General features: G+C 39.4%; 1 protein-coding gene across 2 annotated transcripts; it reads left to right on the top strand.

The window, feature by feature from the left end:
- The first annotated feature begins 16,666 nt into the window (after nucleotides 1–16,666).
- On the top strand, nucleotides 16,667–18,713 carry LOC100619703 (olfactory receptor 4S2-like). Of its 2 annotated transcripts, none has more exons than XM_007497443.3 (3): nucleotides 16,667–16,713; nucleotides 17,624–17,731; nucleotides 17,943–18,713. In XM_007497443.3, exon 3 carries the CDS (start codon nucleotides 17,948–17,950, stop codon nucleotides 18,602–18,604), a length of 657 nt encoding a protein of 218 aa, XP_007497505.1. In that variant the 5' UTR covers nucleotides 16,667–16,713; nucleotides 17,624–17,731; nucleotides 17,943–17,947; the 3' UTR covers nucleotides 18,605–18,713. The 2 variants fall into 2 exon arrangements, with proteins under 2 accessions (XP_007497505.1, XP_007497504.1); XM_007497442.3 differs by having other exon boundaries at nucleotides 17,848–18,713.
- Nucleotides 18,714–22,143: the final 3,430 nt, after the last annotated feature.

Below are 22,143 nucleotides of genomic sequence, written 5' to 3'. Positions count from 1 at the left end.
TGGATTATTCTACTTTGTCCAAACAGGTTTATTAAATATTTTCTGTCTGAACAAAAACATTACTGAATTCAGTCCTAAAGAGTCTCAGATCTGTGAGCCTTCTGCATGAGAAGCCCTCCACAAAAATCTGCCAGGTAAACATACCAATGACATTTCATTTTAAAAGTTGATCTCTTTGCCAAAAGATACAGCTAGGTTTACTTCTCTGAAAGCTTCTGATACAGTCGGATGGGCATGACAAACTCTTGCAACATCTTCACAGGATGCTCAACATTCCAAGGCAAGTGCAGCTTCGTTGATCATTTCCCCAGCACCTGCTCCTAGAAGATGTGCTCCCAACATTCTGGCCTCAGATACTCCCTAGCTGTGTCACCCTGGGCACCTCACTTACTCCTGCTTGCCTCAGTTTCCTCATCTGTAAAATTAGCTGGAAAAGGAAGTGGAAAACACTCCAATATCTTTCCCAAGAAAACCCCAAATGGAGTCAATCACACAGAGTAGGACATGGCTGAAATGACTGAACAACAACATTTGAAACAAGCTGCTGGGAAAATTGCAAAGCAGCCTGGCAGAAATCAGATTTAGAACAACACTCGCCAATTGATACATGAACTAGATATGAAAGTTTGTATCATGAGTGAATTAGAGGAAAGTAAGAGATGCCTTTTTAGGAACAGGAGTATGGAAAAAGCCCTTCGGCAAATGGAATAGAGAAGACTATAGGAGATAAAATGAATAATTTAAATTATATGAAATTAAAATTGAATCATATAAATAAAAAATGAAAATTTCACATAAATAAAATTAGAAATAACTTAAATAAATAAAATAAATAAATAAAATAAATTAAAATTAGAAGGGAAATAGCTAACAAATTTTTTTCTGATAAAGGTCTGATTCTTGAGACATATCGGCACTTGATATAGATAGTGAGAACAAGAACCATTGGTCTGTTTGTGAGCCGGCCCCAGGATGGCGAGGTGACCGTGGGTGAGTGCTGGTGGGGTCGGGGGCTGAATAGTAAAAAGAGCTACTTACACTCCTTTTCCTGCACTAAGTTCTGATTTTAAGAACTCATCCCAGTCAGAGCTACCCAGGAATTCCAGCGTCAGAGGCTAGTGAAGTGAAACGGGATGGAACAGGAGGGAATGATGGACTGGCTCCCAGATGACTGCTCCTGGGGAGGTGGATGGAAGACAGAAGCCAAGAGAGTTGGGGGTGCAGAAGTAGGGAGGCGGCAGGCGGGGGCCCAAGAGGGCAGCGAGTCCCTGGCCAAGCTTGGGGGAAAAGAGGAATCTCAGTGAATGAAAGGGACAGCCAGCTGGGCAGGAGGGAGCCAACTTGGGTAGAGAAAGGGTTGCTGAGAGTGGTGGGAGGGAGCCAGGAATAAGGCCATCCCCACTCCTGGTCCTGTAGGTCAGAGGGTACCCCAGAAGCAGGGGGTCTTAGAGAGGGGGGTCAAAGTATGGCACCTTCAGGAGGAGACTGGCTTTCAGTGAGGGCCAAAATAGAGTGGGGGGCCAAGAGGACAAGACCCCCAAGGAAGGGCCAGCATCATCAAATCCTGACACATTCTTACAAATTGGGTAATCCTGAGCCACTCAATCTCTCTGAATCCTTTGGCATAGTTTGGATCATTTTATTGTTGAGAATAGCTGTTATTCACAGTTGTTTATTGTACAACAGTCCTTTCACTATATACAAAGTTCTCCTGGTTCTGCTCATTTTACCCTGCTTCAATTTGAGTCTTTCCAGGCTTTTTTGGTTTCTTATTGGCTGAGATGTTGCTAGGCAGATTGGCTGCATTCAAAACTACTCTCAAAATGGCTGCTTTCCACAGTCACACAGGCTTTTGAAATGTATGTAGGCCCGATTTTTCTGAAACTTCTCTGACACCTCCAACTGTCTTCTCCCCCACCAATTTTTGGCAAAATAGGCTGGAAAAATCTACCTGGCTTGCCAAAACTGCAATAGTTAAAGGATTGTAGACTTCTGCTTGCCATTTCTTACAATACAATAGTATTCTATTGCAACCATATACTATTACCCCCTAAACTATTCCCCAATTGTTAGGTATCCCCTTATTTTTTAAATATTTGCCCCCTTAAAAATGCAGCTTTAAATATTTTTGTACATATAGATCATACCCCCCCCCCCTTTTTTTAGGTCTTTGGGTTAAAAACCTAGTAATGGTATTACTAGGTCAAAGGGTATATGCTGTTTTATAGCCCTTTGGACATAGATCCAAATTACTCTCCCATGTGACTGAATCAGTTCACAACTCCTCTGAAAGAATTTAAAATTAGGTTTTTATGCTAATATGAGAATTCTAAGGTAATATTGTGGTTGCTGATTTAAAATATTATAGCTCAAGTCAAAATGACTTTTAGTAGTTTTTCATTTCAAAGAGGTGGAAAGACTGAAAGTAGAGAAATGTAAGAAGAGGGTAGAGAAAATATCTAGATTATCACACTAAATATTGCTCCAGTGTCCAGCTCAGTCCTGGAAGGGCTCGTTAACCCTCAGCCAGAGTACCTGATGGTGTTTTATGCAAGAGTTCCACCTATGCAGCCTCCCTCAGGAAAGGAAGGCCTCTCTGGAACTAATCTCTCCAGAAACCAAGAGATGAAGGCCAGCTACTCACTCACCCAAGATGAAGTCCAAAGGAGAAGATGCAGAAGCAGTCCTCCAAGAAACAGTCCAAGAACCAACGTCAAGGTCCAAGCCAAAGGTCAAGTCCAAAGCCATCTCCAAGAGCCAAGTCACCAGGAGAAGCTCTTGGACAGGAAGTTCAGAACTTTTTGTAGTCCTTTTTCTATGTCATTTCCTGTTCCTTCCTTCACTTTACAGGAACCAATTATAGTCTTTCAATTTGCTTAGCACTGACCAGGGGGTGGTCCATGGCTTCTGGAGTTGTCACTTTAGTAAGTGACTTGGGAATTCCGGTACTTAGTGTTAAGTAGGGGTGTTTAAATTTTTGGTTGATTAAATTAAAAATTTCTGCTTGATAGACAAAGAAAACTTGATTCACTCTTCACACCTCTAACAATGAATTCATGCCCAAGTTTTCCCATGTCCCCTCGAACTTTTGTCATTTCCCTTTTCTGTCATAATAACCAATCTAATGGTTGTAAACTCAATTCTTTTGCTCTACAAAATACTGCAAGCCATGCCCTGTGCTCTTTTAATGTTGCAGCTGCTATAACTTGTGTTATTCTGACTTCAGTACCGCAGTATTTAAATTATTTTTTTTCTTGCTGCTTACAGCATTTTCTCTTTTACCTAGAAGCTATGGAACTTAACAATGATGTTCCTGTGTATTTTTACTTTTGGATCTCTTTGAGGTGATGATTAATTCTTTAAATTTCTATCTTATCCTTTGATTCTAGAATTTCTGATCAGGTTTTTTTGATGATGTCCTCGAGTATGGCATCTAAACTCTTTTTTTGATTCTAAGTTTCTGGGAGTCCAAGTTTTGTATATTGTCTCCACTCTGTCTATTTTCCAGGTCAGTTGTTTTTGTGATAATATATTTCATATTCTCTTCTATGGGTTTATAAAATTAATAATTGATAACTAAAAGATAATTTCTGGATGAAATATAGACTATCAAAGTCTTATGTGTAAAAATACTAAGTAAAGGGAAAATAAATCTATAACAGGTCCTTGAATAAGGGCCCAATTAAAGTGATTTAAGCAATTATGCATTTACCCAACCAGTAGCCAGAACTATAGAAAGTTTGCCACACCATGAAAGACAGAAAAGGGACTAGGTTATAGGAGCCAGGTAGGAGCCAAATTTGAGATACTTGGTAGAATGTGGGAAAAGGAAGACCTGCCTTTAACATTTAACACATGCTAAACAGCTGCAACCTTGAACCCCAAACAAGTTCAAGTCCTCTTGTCTTGGCTCAAAATTTTCATCGATCCCATTGGGATTGGTTGGTCTCTTTGACCTTGTGCTCGATTGGCACTATGCAGTTCAGCTTTGTGCTTCTTTGGCACTGTGCAATGGCTCTTTTTGTATTCTTTTGTACTGGAATCAGAATCACTAATCAAAGTCCTATAATTTTTGGCATCATTTTTATAGCCTAAAGCTTTTTGGGTAAGCATTGATATTATAGCAAATGTATTTTAACCTTATATTACTGCAAAAAAAAAATTAAAGAAAATCTGCTCAATGCTGGTGACATGTGCTTCAAATACAAAAAGGAGAGAAAAAACTAAAATAGTATATTGCACATGCAAGCAAAAAACAATAATAAAAGAGTTTTAAAATTTAAAAATATATAGATTACAATCATTGACACACTGTGTCAGCTAAAGAAATGTAGAGTACAAAGGTTTGTCACCCCCAAATGGGATCTATTTCCTTTTTAACTTAACCACTGTGTGAGTATAAAAAATTTTCAGAATAAAACAGCAGATAATGCACATTCAAAGAAGTACCAAAGCCCCCCAAATTCACAATAGCTCAGTTAATTACAAAAGCAAACCAACCCACTATCATATTTCATATAAGTTGCTATATGACAAAAAAACTGATGGATATTTGTCAATTTTTACAGACATAGAAAATCTCTCAACCTTGGCAAATATATATTTTAAACAAAGTAGAACTTATTTGGGTCTAGAACATCACCAAGAAATCTTGATTTTTCTGGTGGAAGTAAATTAAACTGAAGAATTTTGTAGAAGCTCTTTTTTTTTGGCTTCCTGATTCATAGAAACACCATGGTAGAAACATTTCTTTGTTTCCCAACCTTTAATACAACCTTCTTTTTAATATATATGTATATATATATTATATATATAAATCATCCATTCAGAAACTAGTAGTTACTAAAATTATTTCTGAGGACCCCTTAGAATTACCATTTAAATTCATAGCTCATTAAATTCTCTAAAGGTTGCACACCATTTAAACAGTTTTGTTGAAATACATCCATCATCATCTATGTGACAATTTACAAAGCCAAAAGAGAAGAAAAAGCTGTTTTTTTATATGGGCTCATTCAATAATATCTGTTCTGTATATTTATAGGGGAAAGGTAACAGAATATAACAGTAATTAAAATCCAGTTCATTAAACAGATTCAGTGCAATAGAGTAGTATTGAATACATTTATATATGAACTTAAAACAACAAAATTAAATATTAAACAAAACAAACAGCAAAATACAATAATATACAGACTTTTATTTTTAAAAATGGAGTATGAAAATGCTTAAAATTTTACCTCTAGACCCTTTAAAGTTCATTTTTCTAAGATTCAGACCCCTATTGTTAGCACTGTGGAATCTTCCATAGCAAGGGAGAACATGGATTTTATTAATCTCAAACTGGCAGGCCCAAATGGCAAAGAGTTGCAGTGAGATGAATTTCTGCCCTGAATCTCAGGCAAGATAAGTGAAAGAATCAGTGCACTCATGAAAAAACATCCTAAAACTGGAAGCTGTTTGAAATAGGCAATGTACTGCTCTCTCATAGAATATGCCATGCTTGTAATCAACTTCCTGTTTGGAAAAGTCTCTTCTTCTCTTCGTTCCCCTCTCCCCTCCCTGCCCCCAGTACCCTGGCATGTGGTATAAAAGAGAGAATATACAAGCATGCAAAGGACATCAGCTGTCAGTCAAAAGGAACATTCCATTTGGAATGTTACCGGGAAAGTCAGGCTGAACTTGGCTGAGAGGCTTTTGGACTAACTTTTGACTGGTGTAGCTGAGTGGGGGAGAAGAAGCTAAGCTTTTGGCTGCTTGTGGCTGATGGTGAAGACCTTGACGCTATTGCTGGCTGGCTGAGATTACCTAACTGTTTGGCAGAGAAGAAAAAGAAGAAAGACAGTTGTCCTCCTATCTCTCCGACTGTTGCTGCTAGTGACTGATTGTCATTTTCCCAATATCCTCCTAACCCTCATTTTAGAAATAGGGAAACCTATCCTTCTTACCCTATCCTCCATCCTTGTCCTGTCTTCCCCAATAAACCCTTACTTGAGTTAAAGAAGAGAAAAGAGTGTTTTCTCTAAAGCATCATAGTTCACCCTGAGTGACTTAGAAAGAAGAGGGGAAACTGAAGGCCTTTGAAGAGGGAGGAAAACTGGGAGGAGGGTAGGCAAACTTGATCCATTAGTCATCTAGTATCAATCAATAGACACCCTCAGGAATTACTATCTATTTACAGTGGAGGCTAATTGTTGCCTAAGGAAAGAACACCTCAGTTTTTTACCATCTGCCCTGATTGCTAGCTTCTTGGTGGCAGCAATCAGCAAGAACAGTAGGGGTCAGGGTCCAGTTGGAGGTTGATTTTAGGAGAAGAGCCACTGGGGGCCTGGGACTGGGGGCCAGATGAATGATTGGGGACAGGGGCTGGGGGAAGCAGTATCAGCAATGCCAGAGTCAGCAGTGAGGAATGAGGAAGAAAGGAGGAACAAGGAAGGAAGGACTCAAGCAGTTGGGTGAGAGAAGTAGCTTATTTCTTCTTCACCAAGAGTCCCCCAGCTAAAAATAGCCTGGCCAGTAGGGAGAGCAAGCAACCAGGCAAAAAGTAGGAAAAGAAAAAACCAGCAGCTCCAAAGAGAGTTGGAGTTTGCGAGGGTGGGTGGGGTGGGCAAAAAGCCAAGGAGAAACGTGGCTTGAAAAAAAAATTATCTAGGCTATCTTAGGAAATTGAGAGGTTCAGGGACAGCTAGGCAGCTTAGTGTATTGAGAGCCAGGCCTAGAGATGGGAGGTCCTAGGTTCAAATCTGGTCTCAGACACTTCCCAGCTATGTGACCCTGGGCAAGTCATTTGACCCCCCATTGCCTAACCCTTACCACTCTTCTGCCTTGGAGCCAATACATAGTATTGACTCCAAGTCAGAAGGTAAGGGTTTAAAAAAAAAAGAAATTGAGAGGTTCTTCTCTGACTAGTGGTTGCCATCAATATAAAAGTTAAAATTAAATCTAAATAATAAAAATATTATTTTTTGAGAGATTTATTAATGATCATTAGAAATCAGGGAATAATGAAGATACAAAATAAAGAACACATGCCCGTGACTGATCAGTCAGTTCAAACACCTGCCTTACCACCACCAGGCTCTTCCCCCATGTTTGGAATGCTTGACTTCACCTCTTAGAATATGTGGCTTCTTTCAAATCACAGCTCAGGTGCTACCTTCCATATGAGGCATTTCCTGACCCCTTTCTCAGTTAGTAGAACTTTCTACATATTGAAATTCATTTATATAGCGTTGTATAAACTCAATATTTGCCTGCCTCTCTATGTGTCATATCCTCCTACAAGCTTCTTGAAGGTAGAGATTTTTTTTTGATCTCTCTTTTTGTATCCCCAGCCTAGCACAATGCCTGGTACAGGGTAAATACTTAATAAATATTATTTAATTGAATTAACAGGAGTCACTTAATCACTTTTCATTGAATTAGAATTCAAAATGTAAGAAAGAGAGCTGCTTAGATAATAGACAATGACCTTTACTGCAAAATAGGCCCCACCTGAAGGCCCAGGGTGATGGATTCCTGAGTGGCCTCTGAATAGACTCTTGGCCAACCTTCTTCCCAATGGGCTTCCACAGTCAACCAGTGCAGCAGAAACCCGAGTGTCTCCTTGGCCCAAAGCTTCCAGATATAAAAACTCTTGGGAACTCATTACTTGGGTCAGTGAGGGCAGGAACGATGCACTTCCAGTGGCCCTAGGATCACTTGGGAGTCCAGGGGCTTGTCTCTCTCTTTCCCAAGCTATAGCCCTTTTCTTTGGAAGAAGTCATTATTCAAGGTGCCTGTGGACCTCAGGGTGAGGAGGAGCTGCCTTTCAGATCAATTGTTAGTTCCAATCAGTCCCACAAGTATGGATTGGGCTCCTAGCAAGGATCTAGCCCTATAAGGCTCTCTTGTTTCCTAACTAGATCCTTCCTAGTCTGTATCCTCAGCAGAACTGGATTTCTTAAATTAGGAATAGAGAGGGGGAAGAAATATTTGTTCAGTGACAGACTGCTCATCCGTGAGCTAAGGACGACCTTTGAAGTTGAAAAAAAAACAACAACAGGCATTTAACAGGGCACGAGGTGAAAAGGAAGAGAAACGTCTCAGAGATAAGTGAAATTTTGCAAGTAAGTCAATGTTTTTGAACTCCATCATTCTCTTCTTTTATATATATATATATATATATATATATACACATATATATTCATTCATTCATTCGTTTATTTATTTGTTTATTTATTCCCTTATTATTGTGTGAATAGGCATGTATTAAATCATACTGAACTTATTCAGAAATTAGGGGCCAACCTGCACAGCCTTCTTTTTGTTTTATTTATTTATATTATTTATAATTTATAATAGATTACAATATAATATATTATATAATATATAAAAATATAATAGATTTATAATGGATCACAATCTATTGTTCTGTCATTTTAGTCACATCTGACTCTGTGACCCATTTGTGATTTTCTTTGCAAAGATGCTGGAGTGGTTTGCCATTTTCTTCTCTAGCTCATTTTACAGATGAGGAAACTGAGGCAAATAGATTTAGGTGACTTGTCCAAGGACGCATAGCAAGTAAGAGTCTGAAGTTAGGTCTTCCTGATTCTAGGCTTGGCACTATCCACTGTACCACTTAGTTGCACTTTTTGATCAGTCAATAACAATAGAGATAGGAAAATTGAAAGGACCTATGATTTCACCGATTTAAGGAACACTCACATAGATAGGGATCTATCAATGCAAGTTTGTACTTTCTCTCTGTTTTATAACCTTAGAAAGTTACTTGTTGGGGCAGTTAGGCAGATGAGAGAGGTCCTGGGTGCAAAACTGGGTTCAGATACTTCTTAACTGTGTGACTCTAGGCAAGTCACTTAATCCTAATTGCCTGACCTTTACAGCTCTTCTGCCTTTGAATTGATACTTAGTACTAATTCTAAGACAGAAAGTGAAGGTTAAAAAAAGAAAACTAATTGCCTAGATTACTGAGTGGTGGCCTCACTTACCCAAGTCCATCTAGCCCGTCTGTCAGAGGCAGGATTCAAAGATGAACCGACCTAGTCCAAGACTGGCTCTCTTTCCATTATGCTACCCTGCCTGTCATTAATATTAGAGGCCAATTATATAGTTTTTTAATGTTTATCCACAAAGTATATTATATCCATTTTCTATTTGACAAGTGCTTTTATTATTATACCTATTTTATAGATGAGGAAAGTAGAGGTGAAGAGAGGAATGAATGGACTTGCTCAGAGCCCCGGGCAGTAAAAAGTAAAAAGTGGAATTGGAACCTGGTCTTTATTCCAAGTTCACAAGTTCAAGTCTCTTTTTCACTTGTGGTCCAGAGATTCCTTTATTTTCCACTCCCATCTTCTTTTTAAAAATCAGACCTATGGATTAGAACCTGTAATTTATAATCTTAGAGAGAGAGCTGTCTGGGGGCACTGAGCAGGGAATTTTCTAGGGGTTATTGAGCCAGGATATGGCAGATACGGGCCTTGAACCGAGGCCTTCCTGATGCTAAAGCCAGCTTGCATGGTATGATGTCACTCTGCTTCCCATTCAACCCCACTGACTCTGTATCTCAGCCCCTACAGAAAGAGCTCTGAGCCTTTTCTGCTCTTTCAAGCCCATTGCCCCAGTTGCATACTTAGAATGGATGGTTTAGTCTTTTAGTAAGAAGAGGAAGGTTAACTAACATAAGCTCTTTCCCCCACTCTCTCCTCCCACCCCATTCCTTGTCACTTCTCCATATGGTCACTTTAAAAAGAATTGTCACTCTTCTTTTTCCCTTCCTTCTTGGATGAAGTAGTATCATTTCCATTTTCTTACCCTAACCTTTCTCTTTGTGCCTTTGATTACATTACCTCATGTCTATTCCGAGATATTGCTCCAGGGGCTAATCTACTACCTCCTTCCATCAGTCAGCCTTTCCTTCATTACTGGCTCCTTAAATAAATGAATGAATAATCAATGCTCAAGACTCCTCAGGCCCCTGGATAGCCTTTCCTTGGCTCCCCATTCTATTCTTCAATCATCATCCCATCCCATTAAATTTCTTCAAAGCTCTGTTTCCATTCCAGGGGTATGCTGGAGCTACCAGTTCTTGAGAGCCAACTGTGAAATTTTCTTTGTAAGCATTTGCTCCTCAGAAGCTTTCAAACCCCACAAATCAGGGCTTGATTAATGGTTTTATCCACTGTCTAGACCTAAGAGAGTTGTGGGGAAATGATAATAATGCATATCATTAACACTTAAATGTGTGGCATGCATATATTTTTTTGGAGAAAGCCAGTTGTTAAATATTTACCAGCTCTCATTTGTTTTGTTCTCCCACACTCCTCTCCTCAACCACTTTGAGATCAGGCTTCCTCTCCTAGTGACTTTGAGGAAACTTTTCCTATAACTTTGCCATTTGAGTGAAAGTTCTTTTTTCCATCTCTCCCTTCCTTGATCCCTCTGATACCCTTGGCATTGTTTGTTAGTTGCTCTTCCTTATGGAAACTCTCTAACTTTGCTTTTGGAGAAACCAATTGCCTTTTTGAAAGGTAGATTTTTATTGGCATCTTTAATCATAGAATTTCCTCTATACTTCTCTCCCTTATAATAAAGATTTTTTACAAGAAAGAAAAAGAAGAAGAGAAAAAAATTATTAAAGCTATGTAGTATGCTATACTTCTAGACTCCATCCTTTGCAAAGGAGCAGGGTTAGAGAAACACAATGATTCTGGTTTCCCTCCTATTTCTTTCAATGCTATTTCTTCTGTTTCCATTCAACACTATTTCTTCTGTTTCCATTGTTGGTTCCTTAACCATTTCCTGGCTCTTTAATATGAGCGTACCCCAAGTTTGCCCTTGGTTTCCCCTGTTCTCCCCTTCCCCACATTCTTTCTTTCTTGGCAATGTCATCGAAAGCCATGGTTTCCACCACCACTTCACTGGAGATTACTGCCAAGCCTGTATGTCTGCCCCCAAGTTCCACAATAGCATCTCCAGTTGCCTACTCTACCTGGGTATCTTGCCACTGCCTCAAACTGGAGCTATCTCAAACCAAGTTGCTTCTGCTTTTCCTCTTCTTCCTCTTCTTCCTCTTCTTCCTCTTCTTCCTCTTCTTCCTCTTCTTCCTCTTCTTCCTCTTCTTCTTCTTCTTCTTCTTCTTCTTCTTCTTCTTCTTCTTCTTCTTCTTCTTCTTCTTCTTCTTCTTCTTCTTCTTCTTCTTCTTCTTCTTCTTCTTCTTCTTCTTCTTCTTCTTCTTCTTCTTCTTCTTCTTCTTCTTCTTCTTCTTCTTCTTCTTCTTCTTCTTCTTCTTCTTCTTCTTCTTCTTCTTCCACTTCTACCCCAAATAAGTGTTTCCTTCCATTTTTCCTGGAACGTAGAAGATGGTTAGTAAATCCCTGCTGATTTGTTGATCGATTTCATTATTTTATCATGGGTGCTAGCTTCCACTTCATTTTGCAGGTCAGAAACCTGGGGCTTTTCTTTGATTCTTACTTTTCCCTTAAAAAACAAACTACTCTTGCCCTTGTCTTGGAATCTCAGTTGTAAGGCAGAAGAGTGGTAAGAGTGAGGCAATTAGGGTTAAGTGACTTGCCCAGGGAGTGTCTGAGGCCAAATCTGAGCCCAGGTCCTCCCAATTTCAGACCTAGCTCTATCCACTGAGCCATTTGGGTACCCCTTACCTTTCCCTTGACTTTCATATCCAACCAGTTACCATCCCTCATTGATTTCACAGCCTTGATACCTTTTACATCATTCCCCTTCCCAGTATTCTCAATACAATCATCTTAATAAGATCCTCATTAGCTTCAACCTGGACTTCTGCAACTGGGACATAACGGGTCTTCCTGCTTTCACTGTTTCTTTTCTCCGACTCTTCCTTCATACAATGGATAACATACTGGACATGGAGTTAGAAGATGGGAGCTCAAATACTATGTCAAACAATGACCAATGTGATGAGTCTAAACAAGTCATTTTTAACTTTTTAAACCTCAGTATTTTCATCTTTAAAATGGATGAAATGCACTATTGACTTTACAGGGTAGTTGAGAAGAAAGTGCTTTTCAAACTTCAAGAACTATAGATGGGGGCAGCTGGGTAGCTCAGTGGATTGAGAGTCAGGCCTAGAGATAGGAAGTCTTAGGTTCAAATCTGGCCTCAGATACTTCTCAGTTGGGTGGCCCTGGGCAAGTCACTTAACCCCCATTGCCTAGCCCCGTAGTGCTCTTCTGCGTTGGAACCAATACATAGTATTCATTCCAAGATGGAAGGTAAGGGTTTAAAAAAAGAACTTTAGAAATATGAATTATAAATCCATAAAAAAGAATTTGAGAAGGAAAGGAGTACAAAATATAGGGGAACCTAAAAAGGCTTCCTGGAGGAGAAGTTAGCAACTGAATTTAACTTTGAAGTGAGCTAGGTGGAAATAAGAAGAGAATTCTTTCCAGTCATATGAGACTAGACCTCACCTTCCCTATATCTATAAAATATAGAATGGACAAAATGATCTCTTAATTCTGAAATTCTGTGATTCTGGCAGCTAAGATGACTTCTGGGATCATTTGATAGAATCTATGTATAGTCTATGTATATTTATGCATGTGTTATATTTGTTTGAATAACTAACTTTCTATATAAATAATGGATGTTAGAAGATAGTGTTATGAAATGCCAGATGAGGAATCTAGATGACCACTGAGCAGGGCTAACCATGGAAATCTTTCTGGAGGAGCTGGGATTCAAAGGATCAAGAGGATTCAGAAATGCAGGGAAAGTAGATCCAAGCATCACACCTGTCAATGGTTCTGAAGACAAGTCGACAAACATTTAAGTGCTTACCTATTTCTGGGCACTGGGACATAAAGAAAGGCAAAAAGCAGCCCCAAATTCTAGTGTTTCACAGTCTAACGAACAACGTGCAAATAGCTTGTTTTGATTAGATGATCTCTAAACATCCTTCCAGCTCAGCCTCGGAATTCTGAAGTTCTTGCCAGCTCTGACATTCTAGGTCTCATCTTTTCTTTTTTAATGCTTTTTGGGGCATTTTTTTTTCATTCAAACTAGTCATTTCCTTCTCCATTCTAGACTGAATCCTCCCTGTCTTCTAAGGTTCCGTTTGGCTGTAACAGTCTATATTCTGTGGTTATTCTAGCTCTAATATTTTATGTTTCTTGTTCACAAAATCATAAAGATCTGGATGGGATCTTAGAGGCCATCCAGGATGATCACATCTTCCTTTCTACAGTTTCTTCCACATGAAGACATATAGTGAAGGCAAATCCACAATTTTACCCTTGTCACGTGCCTCCTCTTCCCCTGCCCAGGGCATGCCGATTCCACTTTTGGACCAGGGGCTGTTAGGAAAAAAAATTTCCATACTCCAAGTCTAGACTGACATTTGTGCATCATCTACCCAATAGTCCTAGTTCTGCCTTCTAGAGCCAAGCAGAAGAAGTCTAATGCCTGCTCTGGGTGAGAGCTTTTCAAAAAGGAGAAGCTACTCACCACATTTTTTTCTAACTTCTTTCCAGGAACACAATCCTTTCGGTCCTTCAACCAACCTTTGTAGGGCATGTTCTCTACTTCTGTCCCTCCTTCTCTTCCCTTTTCTGGACGTGTGCTAGTTTGTTTTGTTTTTCTTAAAATTGACCTAGAACTCAGCCCCTAGAACTAACTCTAAGAAATCTGCCCCGGGAAGTGATTGATTTCGAATGGTATGTTTCTCCGAACAGCTTAGATGAGCATTTGTTCTTTTGGCTACCATGTCATGCTATGGCATACATTGAGCTTGTGATTCCCTAAAACCCTCCGACCTTCCCTGTAGGAATTGCTATGTAGCCATGACTTCTCCACGTTCTACATGCACATTTGACTTTTGGAACACAGATGTGGAATTGTGAAATAGATAGCCATTAAATTTGATCTCATTTAATTTCACCCCTCAGTTTAGCTCATTGACATCCTTTTAGATCTGGACTCTGTCAAGCCTTTAGTTATCTTTACATCTGACAAGCATGCCACATATGCCTTCAAACTAATTGTAAAAATATTTAATAAACAGGGTAAAGGATAGACTCCTGTGGCACTCCACTAGAGACTTCTTTTCCAGTTGAAATTGCTCTATTTATGGCAGCACTTTGGTTTAGGACGGTCACTAAACCAGCACTGAATAAGCGCCTACTATGTGTCCCTGGGCACCGTGCTAAGCTTATGGGATAAAAAGAATGGCAAAAGACAGTTTTTGCTTTCAAGAAACTCAAGAGCCTAAGGAGGGTAAGACATCAATTAAGATCTAGAGAGGATATTTTTTAAAAATTTTATTCTTTAAAAATATTTTTCCATGTTTCCACGATTCATTTTCTTTCCCTCCTCTCTTCCCTCCCCTCTCCCAGAGCCAAAAAAGCAATTCCCCTGGGTGGTGTGAATGTTATCACTTGATACCAAGATCCATACAGGATAAACTGGAGCTGACCTCAGAGGGAAGGTGCTATGAAGGAGGACTGGGAGAAGCTTCTAGGAGGAAGGAGGGCATGAGCTGAGATAGGAAGGAAGCCCAGGCAACTAGGAGGTGGAGATGGGGAGGGAGAGCTTTCTAGGCAAAACAATCTAAGAGATGGCCTGCAGGGACAGGAAGAACAAGGAAGCTGGTGTCATCTGGACAAAGGGTATGTGGAGAGGAGAAAGGCAGGAGAAGGCTAGAAAGGCCAGAATGGGGCAGGTTCTGAAAGACTTAAAGGCAGCCCCCTTCCCTTCTGTCTTAGTATCAACACTAAAGAGGGCAGCTGGGTGGCTCAGTGGGAAGAAAGCCAGGCCTAGCGATGGGAGTTCCTGGGTTCAAATCTGGTCTCAGACATTTCCTAGCTGTGTATCTAGCCCTTTCTATCCTTCTTCCTTAGAACTAATACATAGTATTCATTCTAAGATGGAAGGTAAGGGTTAAAAAAAAAAGAATCAATACTAAGTATCACTTCCAAGGCAGAAGAGTGTGAGGGCTAGACAATGGGGGTTAAGTGACTTGCCCAGGGTCACACAGCTGGGAAGTGTCTGAGACCCGATTTGAATCCAGGACCTCCCCTCTCCAGGCCTGGCGGTCTATCCACTGAGCCACCCAGCTGCCCCCTCTGCAGGGCTTTTAAAGATAGAGATTAGATTTTATATTTGATATAAAGATTGATATAAAGATAAAGATTAGATTTTATATTTGATCCTGGAGATAATAGTAGATATGACAGACCAGGCTTTAGGAAGATCTGCCTGACAGCTGAGTGGAGGATGGATTGGAGTGGGGAGAGATTAGGCTGGCAGCAAAACTAGTGCAATAGTCTAGGCATGAAGTCCTGCACCAGCGTGGTTTCAGCATAAGAGATGAGAAGGGGACATAGAGGAGAGACTGTGTTATGGGTAATATTGATCTTGTTTGGGGATTGGATATTGATAGCTGATTGACACTACTCAGGGGGTAGATAACCAATTAATAACTAATTAAAATCAACAGTAGTAGGTGGAGAAATTGAGGAGGACACTAGATTTTGGGCCCAGATGACTGGGCAGAAGGTAAGAGGGAAGTGAGGAAGAGGAAAGAATTTGAGGAAAACAACGAGTTCCATTTTGGGTGAGGTCTTTCAGATACTTCTGAATCCAGCCAGCTTCCTGTCATCTAGCCAATATCTCTCCTTATCCACATGCAGAGCTGCCAAAAGGTTTTTTAAATGATTTGGTAAGATCCTAGTATTCTATGTCTACAACTTTCCCCTTGATCCCATCTTTAAGAATTATTCTACAAATAAAAGTCTAATTTACCAGTTCATGATTTTCTGATTCTACTCCAGGCTCTTCCCCAGTCCTGCTGCACCTCTCTTGTTTTCTAAAATAACAATGATAAAACACCAACAATAAAAATTTTATTTAACATTTTAAATAATATTAAATATTAATAGTAAGTTAATATTAACATTAATTTTTAAAATTTAGTTTAATTTAATATTTTGAATAATTTATCTAATGCTTACAGTTGTTCAGATAGTCCCTAGGTCCTAATAAATGCTTATTATCAGTCTCTTGCCTGATTTTACATACTTGATTTCATTTGGTCTTTTAAAGAACATCAATAGTCACTCAGCAATCACACCAGCCACCTTTGGCAGGAAGCCTCCCTCTTCCCCCATTACTGCTAAAGCCTTCCCTTTTCAGTTTCCCTTTCAGGCATTCTTCATGTCTCCTTCATTCGCCAATTTAAGTAAATGTCACCGCTATTAAGATATAAGCTTTTAAATGGCAAAGGACTGTCCTGGGATACTCAGAACTCAGCACAGGGCTTGGCACATAGGAAGCACTTACTAAATGCTTAGTGGTGGATTAGTTATTCCAGGTCTAGGATGCTGTAGATCTAGGCCAAGTGACCTGAATTCCTTCCGAGTCAGTGGATTCTAATTCCTCACTCATACCGAGTTTCTCATTTCTCCTCCTTGCTAAGGTTCTTTCTATCTCTGGCATTCTGTTCCGTGTTCCAAAATTCTCTTTACTGCTAACATCTTTTAAGCTTTTGAGTTTATCAGACACATTTATAGGGGATCAGCCTTGCTGGGGAGTGAGAGGATGTGAGAGGTCATTTTATGGGATTGAGAAGATTCAGTTCATGGGAGGCACTGATCCCTTACATCCTTGTTTGAATCTGTTTCCATGGAAACCGCCATGTGGTCTCTTCCCATCTGCCCTGCTGATGGCTTAGTAAGTGTGGCCAGGGATCATAGACTTATAAAATGGCAGAGCTGGAAGGGACCTAGGAGATATTCTATTCCAACCCCTTCATTCTACAGATGAAGAAACTGAGTCCCATGGAAGGGTAGAGAAATATACAGGGTCACCTAGGAGTATTGCACAGCTAAGATTCAAACCCAAATTGCTTGGTTTTCAGTCCCAGGCTCTTTCTATGACTTCAAAATGTATCAGTAAGAATTAAAAGCTATCTTTCTTCCTTATATTGTTTCTTCAGATTCTATTAATTACTTAAAGCTCTTTTCTTCAATAGTATATACTGTTTTTCCTAAAAAGAGTGAATCAGCTGGTTAGATTTTTTGTTGATTAATTATGGAAAGGGATGATGTGGCATAGCCTTCAAGAAGAACTATGTTTGAATCCTGCCTGTATCTCTAGCTGTGTGGTCCTTGACAGTCACAGAATCTCTCTGGGTCTCAGGTACCTCCTTATTAAGTCATAGATGGGTTGTAATCTCTTTTTCTTGGCAGGGAGTGTTTCCCCAAAGATAATTTCCCAGAAGGAACCAGGAATGATGTAGACACAGCTTTGTCACAAACTTTGTGTGTGATCTTGGGCAAGTCACTCTCTTGGTCTCCATTTCTTCTTCTTGGTTCTCAATTTCTGGAAATTGAGGGAGTGGACTAGATGGCCTCCAAGGTCTCTCCCTAGGATAAATCTGATTCTATAATCTTTCACATATGAATGTAGTAATTTTTAATTTTAATTTAATTTAATTAATTTTAATTTTTTGGTGTTCTCATTTCATCACTCTCCAATGCACCACTGAACTAGAACTTTTCAGGAGTATGTATAGTAAAATTGACATTGACTTCTCACATAGTCTCAAACTAATGACATTCTTATTCCTCCCTACCATCAGGTAAATTTTACATAGTGTGACTCACTTGAAGACTGTCAAGATCTCATGGAAAGTAACATTACAGAATTTATTCTGACTGGTCTGTCCCAGAATGAGGAGGTGCAGCAAGTATGCTTCTTACTTTTCTTAATTTTTTACACAATCATCATCTTCGGGAACTTTCTTATTATCATGACCATCATGGGTAGTCCAAATCTCAACTCTCCCATGTACTTCTTCCTCAGCTTCTTGTCTTTTGTTGACATTTGCTACTCTTCTGTCACTGCTCCCAAGCTGATTGTGGACTTCCAAGCCAAAGTCAAGACTATCTCCTTTGTAGGTTGCATGGCTCAACTCTTTGGGGTCCATTTCTTTGGCTGCACAGAAATCTTCATCCTCACAGTAATGGCCTATGACAGGTACGTGGCCATCTGTAAGCCACTACACTATACAACCATTATTGATCAAAGAGTCTGTACTATATTGATGGTGAGTTCTTGGGTGGGAGGCTTTATTCATTCTATTGTACAGACCCTTCTCACTGTCTGGCTGCCCTTTTGTGGTCCCAACCTGATTGATCATTATTTCTGTGATGTTCATCCCCTCTTGAAGCTGGCCTGCATAGACACTTATGTGGTGGGGGTTATTGTGGTGGCCAATAGTGGCATGATATCCTTGACCTGCTTCATCATTCTTGTGGGCTCCTATGCTGTTATCCTGTTCTCCCTCAGGAAGCACTCTGCAGAGGGGAGGCGGAAGGCCCTCTCCACCTGTGCTTCCCATGTCATTGTGGTAATTTTGTTCTTTGCTCCCTGTATCTTCATCTACTTGAGGCCCTCAACCACTTTCACAGAAGATAAGATGGTCGCTGTGTTCTACACCATCATAACCCCTATGTTGAACCCATTGATCTATACCCTGAGGAACGCAGAGGTGAAAAATGCCATGAAGAAGCTATGGAGCAAGAAAGTGTTGGGAGAGGCAAGGAAAGACCGTAAATGAGAATTAACCATGATTGTACCCACGACTGTAAAGTTGGGAGAAGAGCTTTCTAGCAATTTCCCTTTAAATCTGTCCTTCATTTGGTCTAGTAAACATCTTGTCATTTTATCCTCCATGCCAGCCTCCTCTGATTTGTGATTTCTTTTACTTTGTCCTTTTTTTCATTTAATCACGAAGAGGTATTGATCATTCCTCACCTGATCTTGTTCAGAAAACATGGTGGGGTTTTCCCTGTCTGTCTCTGTGTCTCTGTGTCTCTGTCCATCTCTCCAACCCCTTCCCACCCCCATCCATATATCTAAGCATATCCAGTGAGTGGCAGAATGGAGTCAATTTTTCATGGAAGTAGATTAACATGCTTAGATAGTATATGTAGCATTTATTTTTAGGACAGCAACAACTTTGCTTAGAGAGTAGGACAACATCTAGGATGAATTGGAACTTGTGAGAATTAGTCTAATCACAGAAAAAATATCTATTGAATGGCTGCCAGCCCACTGCTCTCTTAGATCCAGGTCATATACAAAGTTGTATGGGATTGATATGAACACAGGATTTCTAGGAAATACATCATTTCAGTTTATTTTGTTACCCATAGCCATAACTCATAGGCAAAGGAGTGCCTACTCAGTCTTGAATGATGCTTTCAGCAGGGCCCATCTTTGTATAATGATATGAACACTGGTTTTGGAATGGCAGCTATGCTTAGAGATTAGGACTTGGGGTCTGGTATGCATTGGAACCCAGGAGAATTGGTGCTTTCTCTTGTCCCCATCTCCTACAGGGAATGTTGAATGATTTCAGCCTTGGGTGGCATAAAAATTAAAATGAATCTCAAATAATACAAATATTATATTTTAGGAGATTTATTAATGATCATTAGAAGTAAAGGAATAAAAAGGTAATAAAATAAAAACCACTTGCTCATGGCTAATCAACTTGTTCAAAACCCCCACTTACCACCACCACAGTCGTGACCCAGGAAATAAAGAGGCTGGACCAGGAACCCCCATTGAATTTATCCTTCTGTCTACAGGAAGTGCACAATGACAGGAAGCCAGTGGGCTCCTGGGAAATGCAGTTTTTAGGGTAACAGATTTCCAATTACAGAGTAGCCCTTCATGAAGAAGGTTAAGCATATTCAACAGCCATTGTCTGAGGCACAATTCCATCATTATCGTACCTTGGTATAGTGGAAGTAATATCAATTAGGGGTCCTGCCATGCTATGCCAGGCTATTCTCCACCTCTAAAATAAAAGAAATTATTTTTAAGACTTGATTGATCCTGAAGCCAAAAGCTCAAGTCATGGACATCTTCCCATTTGCGTAAAGGTATAAAAGAGACCAGCCCCCAAGTCAGTTCCCCTTAGATTTGGTGGATGTCTAAATTCTGTGTGAGTCATTTCCTCAGCTGACCAGATACAGTTCTGTCTGGAGAAGAGAAGGAAGACACTTATTTGAACCCCTTCTGTCTCCTTTCTGGATATCAATTCAAAGCCACGGTTCAGCAATATTTTTGTTAATTTATTATCATTTTATTATTAAAATAATAATAATTATTAATTTGTTAATTAAATCATCCATGAGTGTCTCTAATTTCAAATCCAATCCACTAGACTCTTCAAGTCAGACCTGACCTCTTAAACTTGTGCTTTGTCTACTGCTGACTGACCGCAAGTTTTCCTTGTTAGAATGTTATCATATTACTTCCTGTTTTACTCCTTGGCCAGTGCCCCACTGATCCATACAGTAGGATGGTGTAGAGGCAAACAGAATGAGAGGGACACTGCATTTACCCATTCAATTTGGGGTCATGATGCCCCAAATCCCTAGCTCACAAGATTGTGGTGAGGACCAAGGGGCACCATGCATATCAAAGCACTTTGTCAATGTTAAAGAGCTATATTTGTGCCTACTCTCAACTTTTTCCATAGGGCCACTGTGAGGAAAGTGCTATAGAAATTTAAAAAAATTATTTTTTAGAAGCAGAAACTGCCTATATACTAGAACTAGATACAACACTTGAAGGTTCCTGGTTGTACTGATCTCAGAACCTTCTCCAGAAGCCTCCTAACAGGTTTAATCTTGTGGACTTTGTCAAAGACAGATCAGCATCTTTGGGTATTAAAATATATGGCAGATGTGAATGATGAGCTACATAGTTTTTAGAAGAGAGAATGGGAGTCTAGTACATATTAAATAAGGTCAGATATGTTGATTTTTAAAAAAGAAAAGATAAGATCTAAAAACCACTGAGCAGTGAACTTGAATTTGGTTACTAACATAAGAGAAAAAATGCTCTAAATAATTCCTGATTAGAGAAATGCAAATCAAAGTCACACTGAAATCTTAGCTCATACCTATCAGATTGACAAAAATGATAAAAGGATAAAATGACAAAGTTGGAGGAGATGTGGATAAATGGAGACACTAATACACTATTGGCGGAACTATAAACTGATCCAACCCTTTTGGAGAGCAATTTGGAATTATGGCCAGAGAGTTATAAAACTGTGTATATCTTAGACCCAACAATGTTACTGTTTTAGTTCTGTTTTCCATGATGATTAGGGGAAAAAAGAAAATAACCTATATGCTCTAAAATGTTCATAGCAGCTCTCTTTGTGGTAGCAAAGAATTGGAATTTGAGGGGATGCCCATGAATTGGAGAATGGCTGAACAAGATGTGGCATATGAGTGTGTTATCCCATAAGTGAGGATGGGCAGTTAATGAAAAAACAAAACAAAACATGGAAATAGTTAACATGAAATTATGAAAAGCAATATCAGTAGAGCCAAGAGAACATTAAAATGGCAATAGAAATAATGTTTGGATAATAACTTGTAAGTGTGCATCTCCAGAGAGGGAACTGATGAATAGAAACTTACAGTGCATTGTTCTACATGCACATATGTTTCTTTGGCTAAATATGCCTTCTCTAGTATGGAGATAAAGGGGAGGAAGGGAGATACCTGGTAATTTTAATGAAATCAACCAGTAAATAAATAAATAAATAAAAATTTTAAACCCCAAAAGAATACACACACACACACACACACACACACACACACACACACACACACACACGGCTTCCTTCTCAGTGGAATCTTCCAATAAAGGGATATTTTAGTTACTTTATTTGTGTAACTCCAAATTGCTTTCTGAGATAGTTGTACTATACTCTACTAACAATTCATTCATGTACGTCTTCCAGGAATGCCTCCAAGATGGATTTTTTTGGTCATCTTTTGTCATCTTTGCCAATTTGCTGCGGTGAAACTCTGGGTTTGAACATTTTTGGGATTTCTCTTAGTATTAGTGATTTGGATCATTTCTATGAATAGTTTGCAAGTTCTTCTTTTAAGAGCTATTTATTTGTATCCTTTGAACACTCATCTTTTGGGGGATGATTTTTGGTCTTATAAAAATCTGTTATATATACACTTAAAATATGCTTGTTAATTCCCCACCCCAAGCCTCTTTTGACTGTTAGTTGCTTACTGAAAAAAACCTTGCTGCTAATATGCTTTCTTCCTC

Source organism: Monodelphis domestica, chromosome 6 (assembly GCF_027887165.1).
Source record: "Monodelphis domestica isolate mMonDom1 chromosome 6, mMonDom1.pri, whole genome shotgun sequence".
NCBI lineage: Eukaryota > Metazoa > Chordata > Mammalia > Didelphimorphia > Didelphidae > Monodelphis > Monodelphis domestica.
Note: the sequence above shows the minus strand (reverse complement) of the source record. Positions and strands in the feature narration are given on the sequence as shown.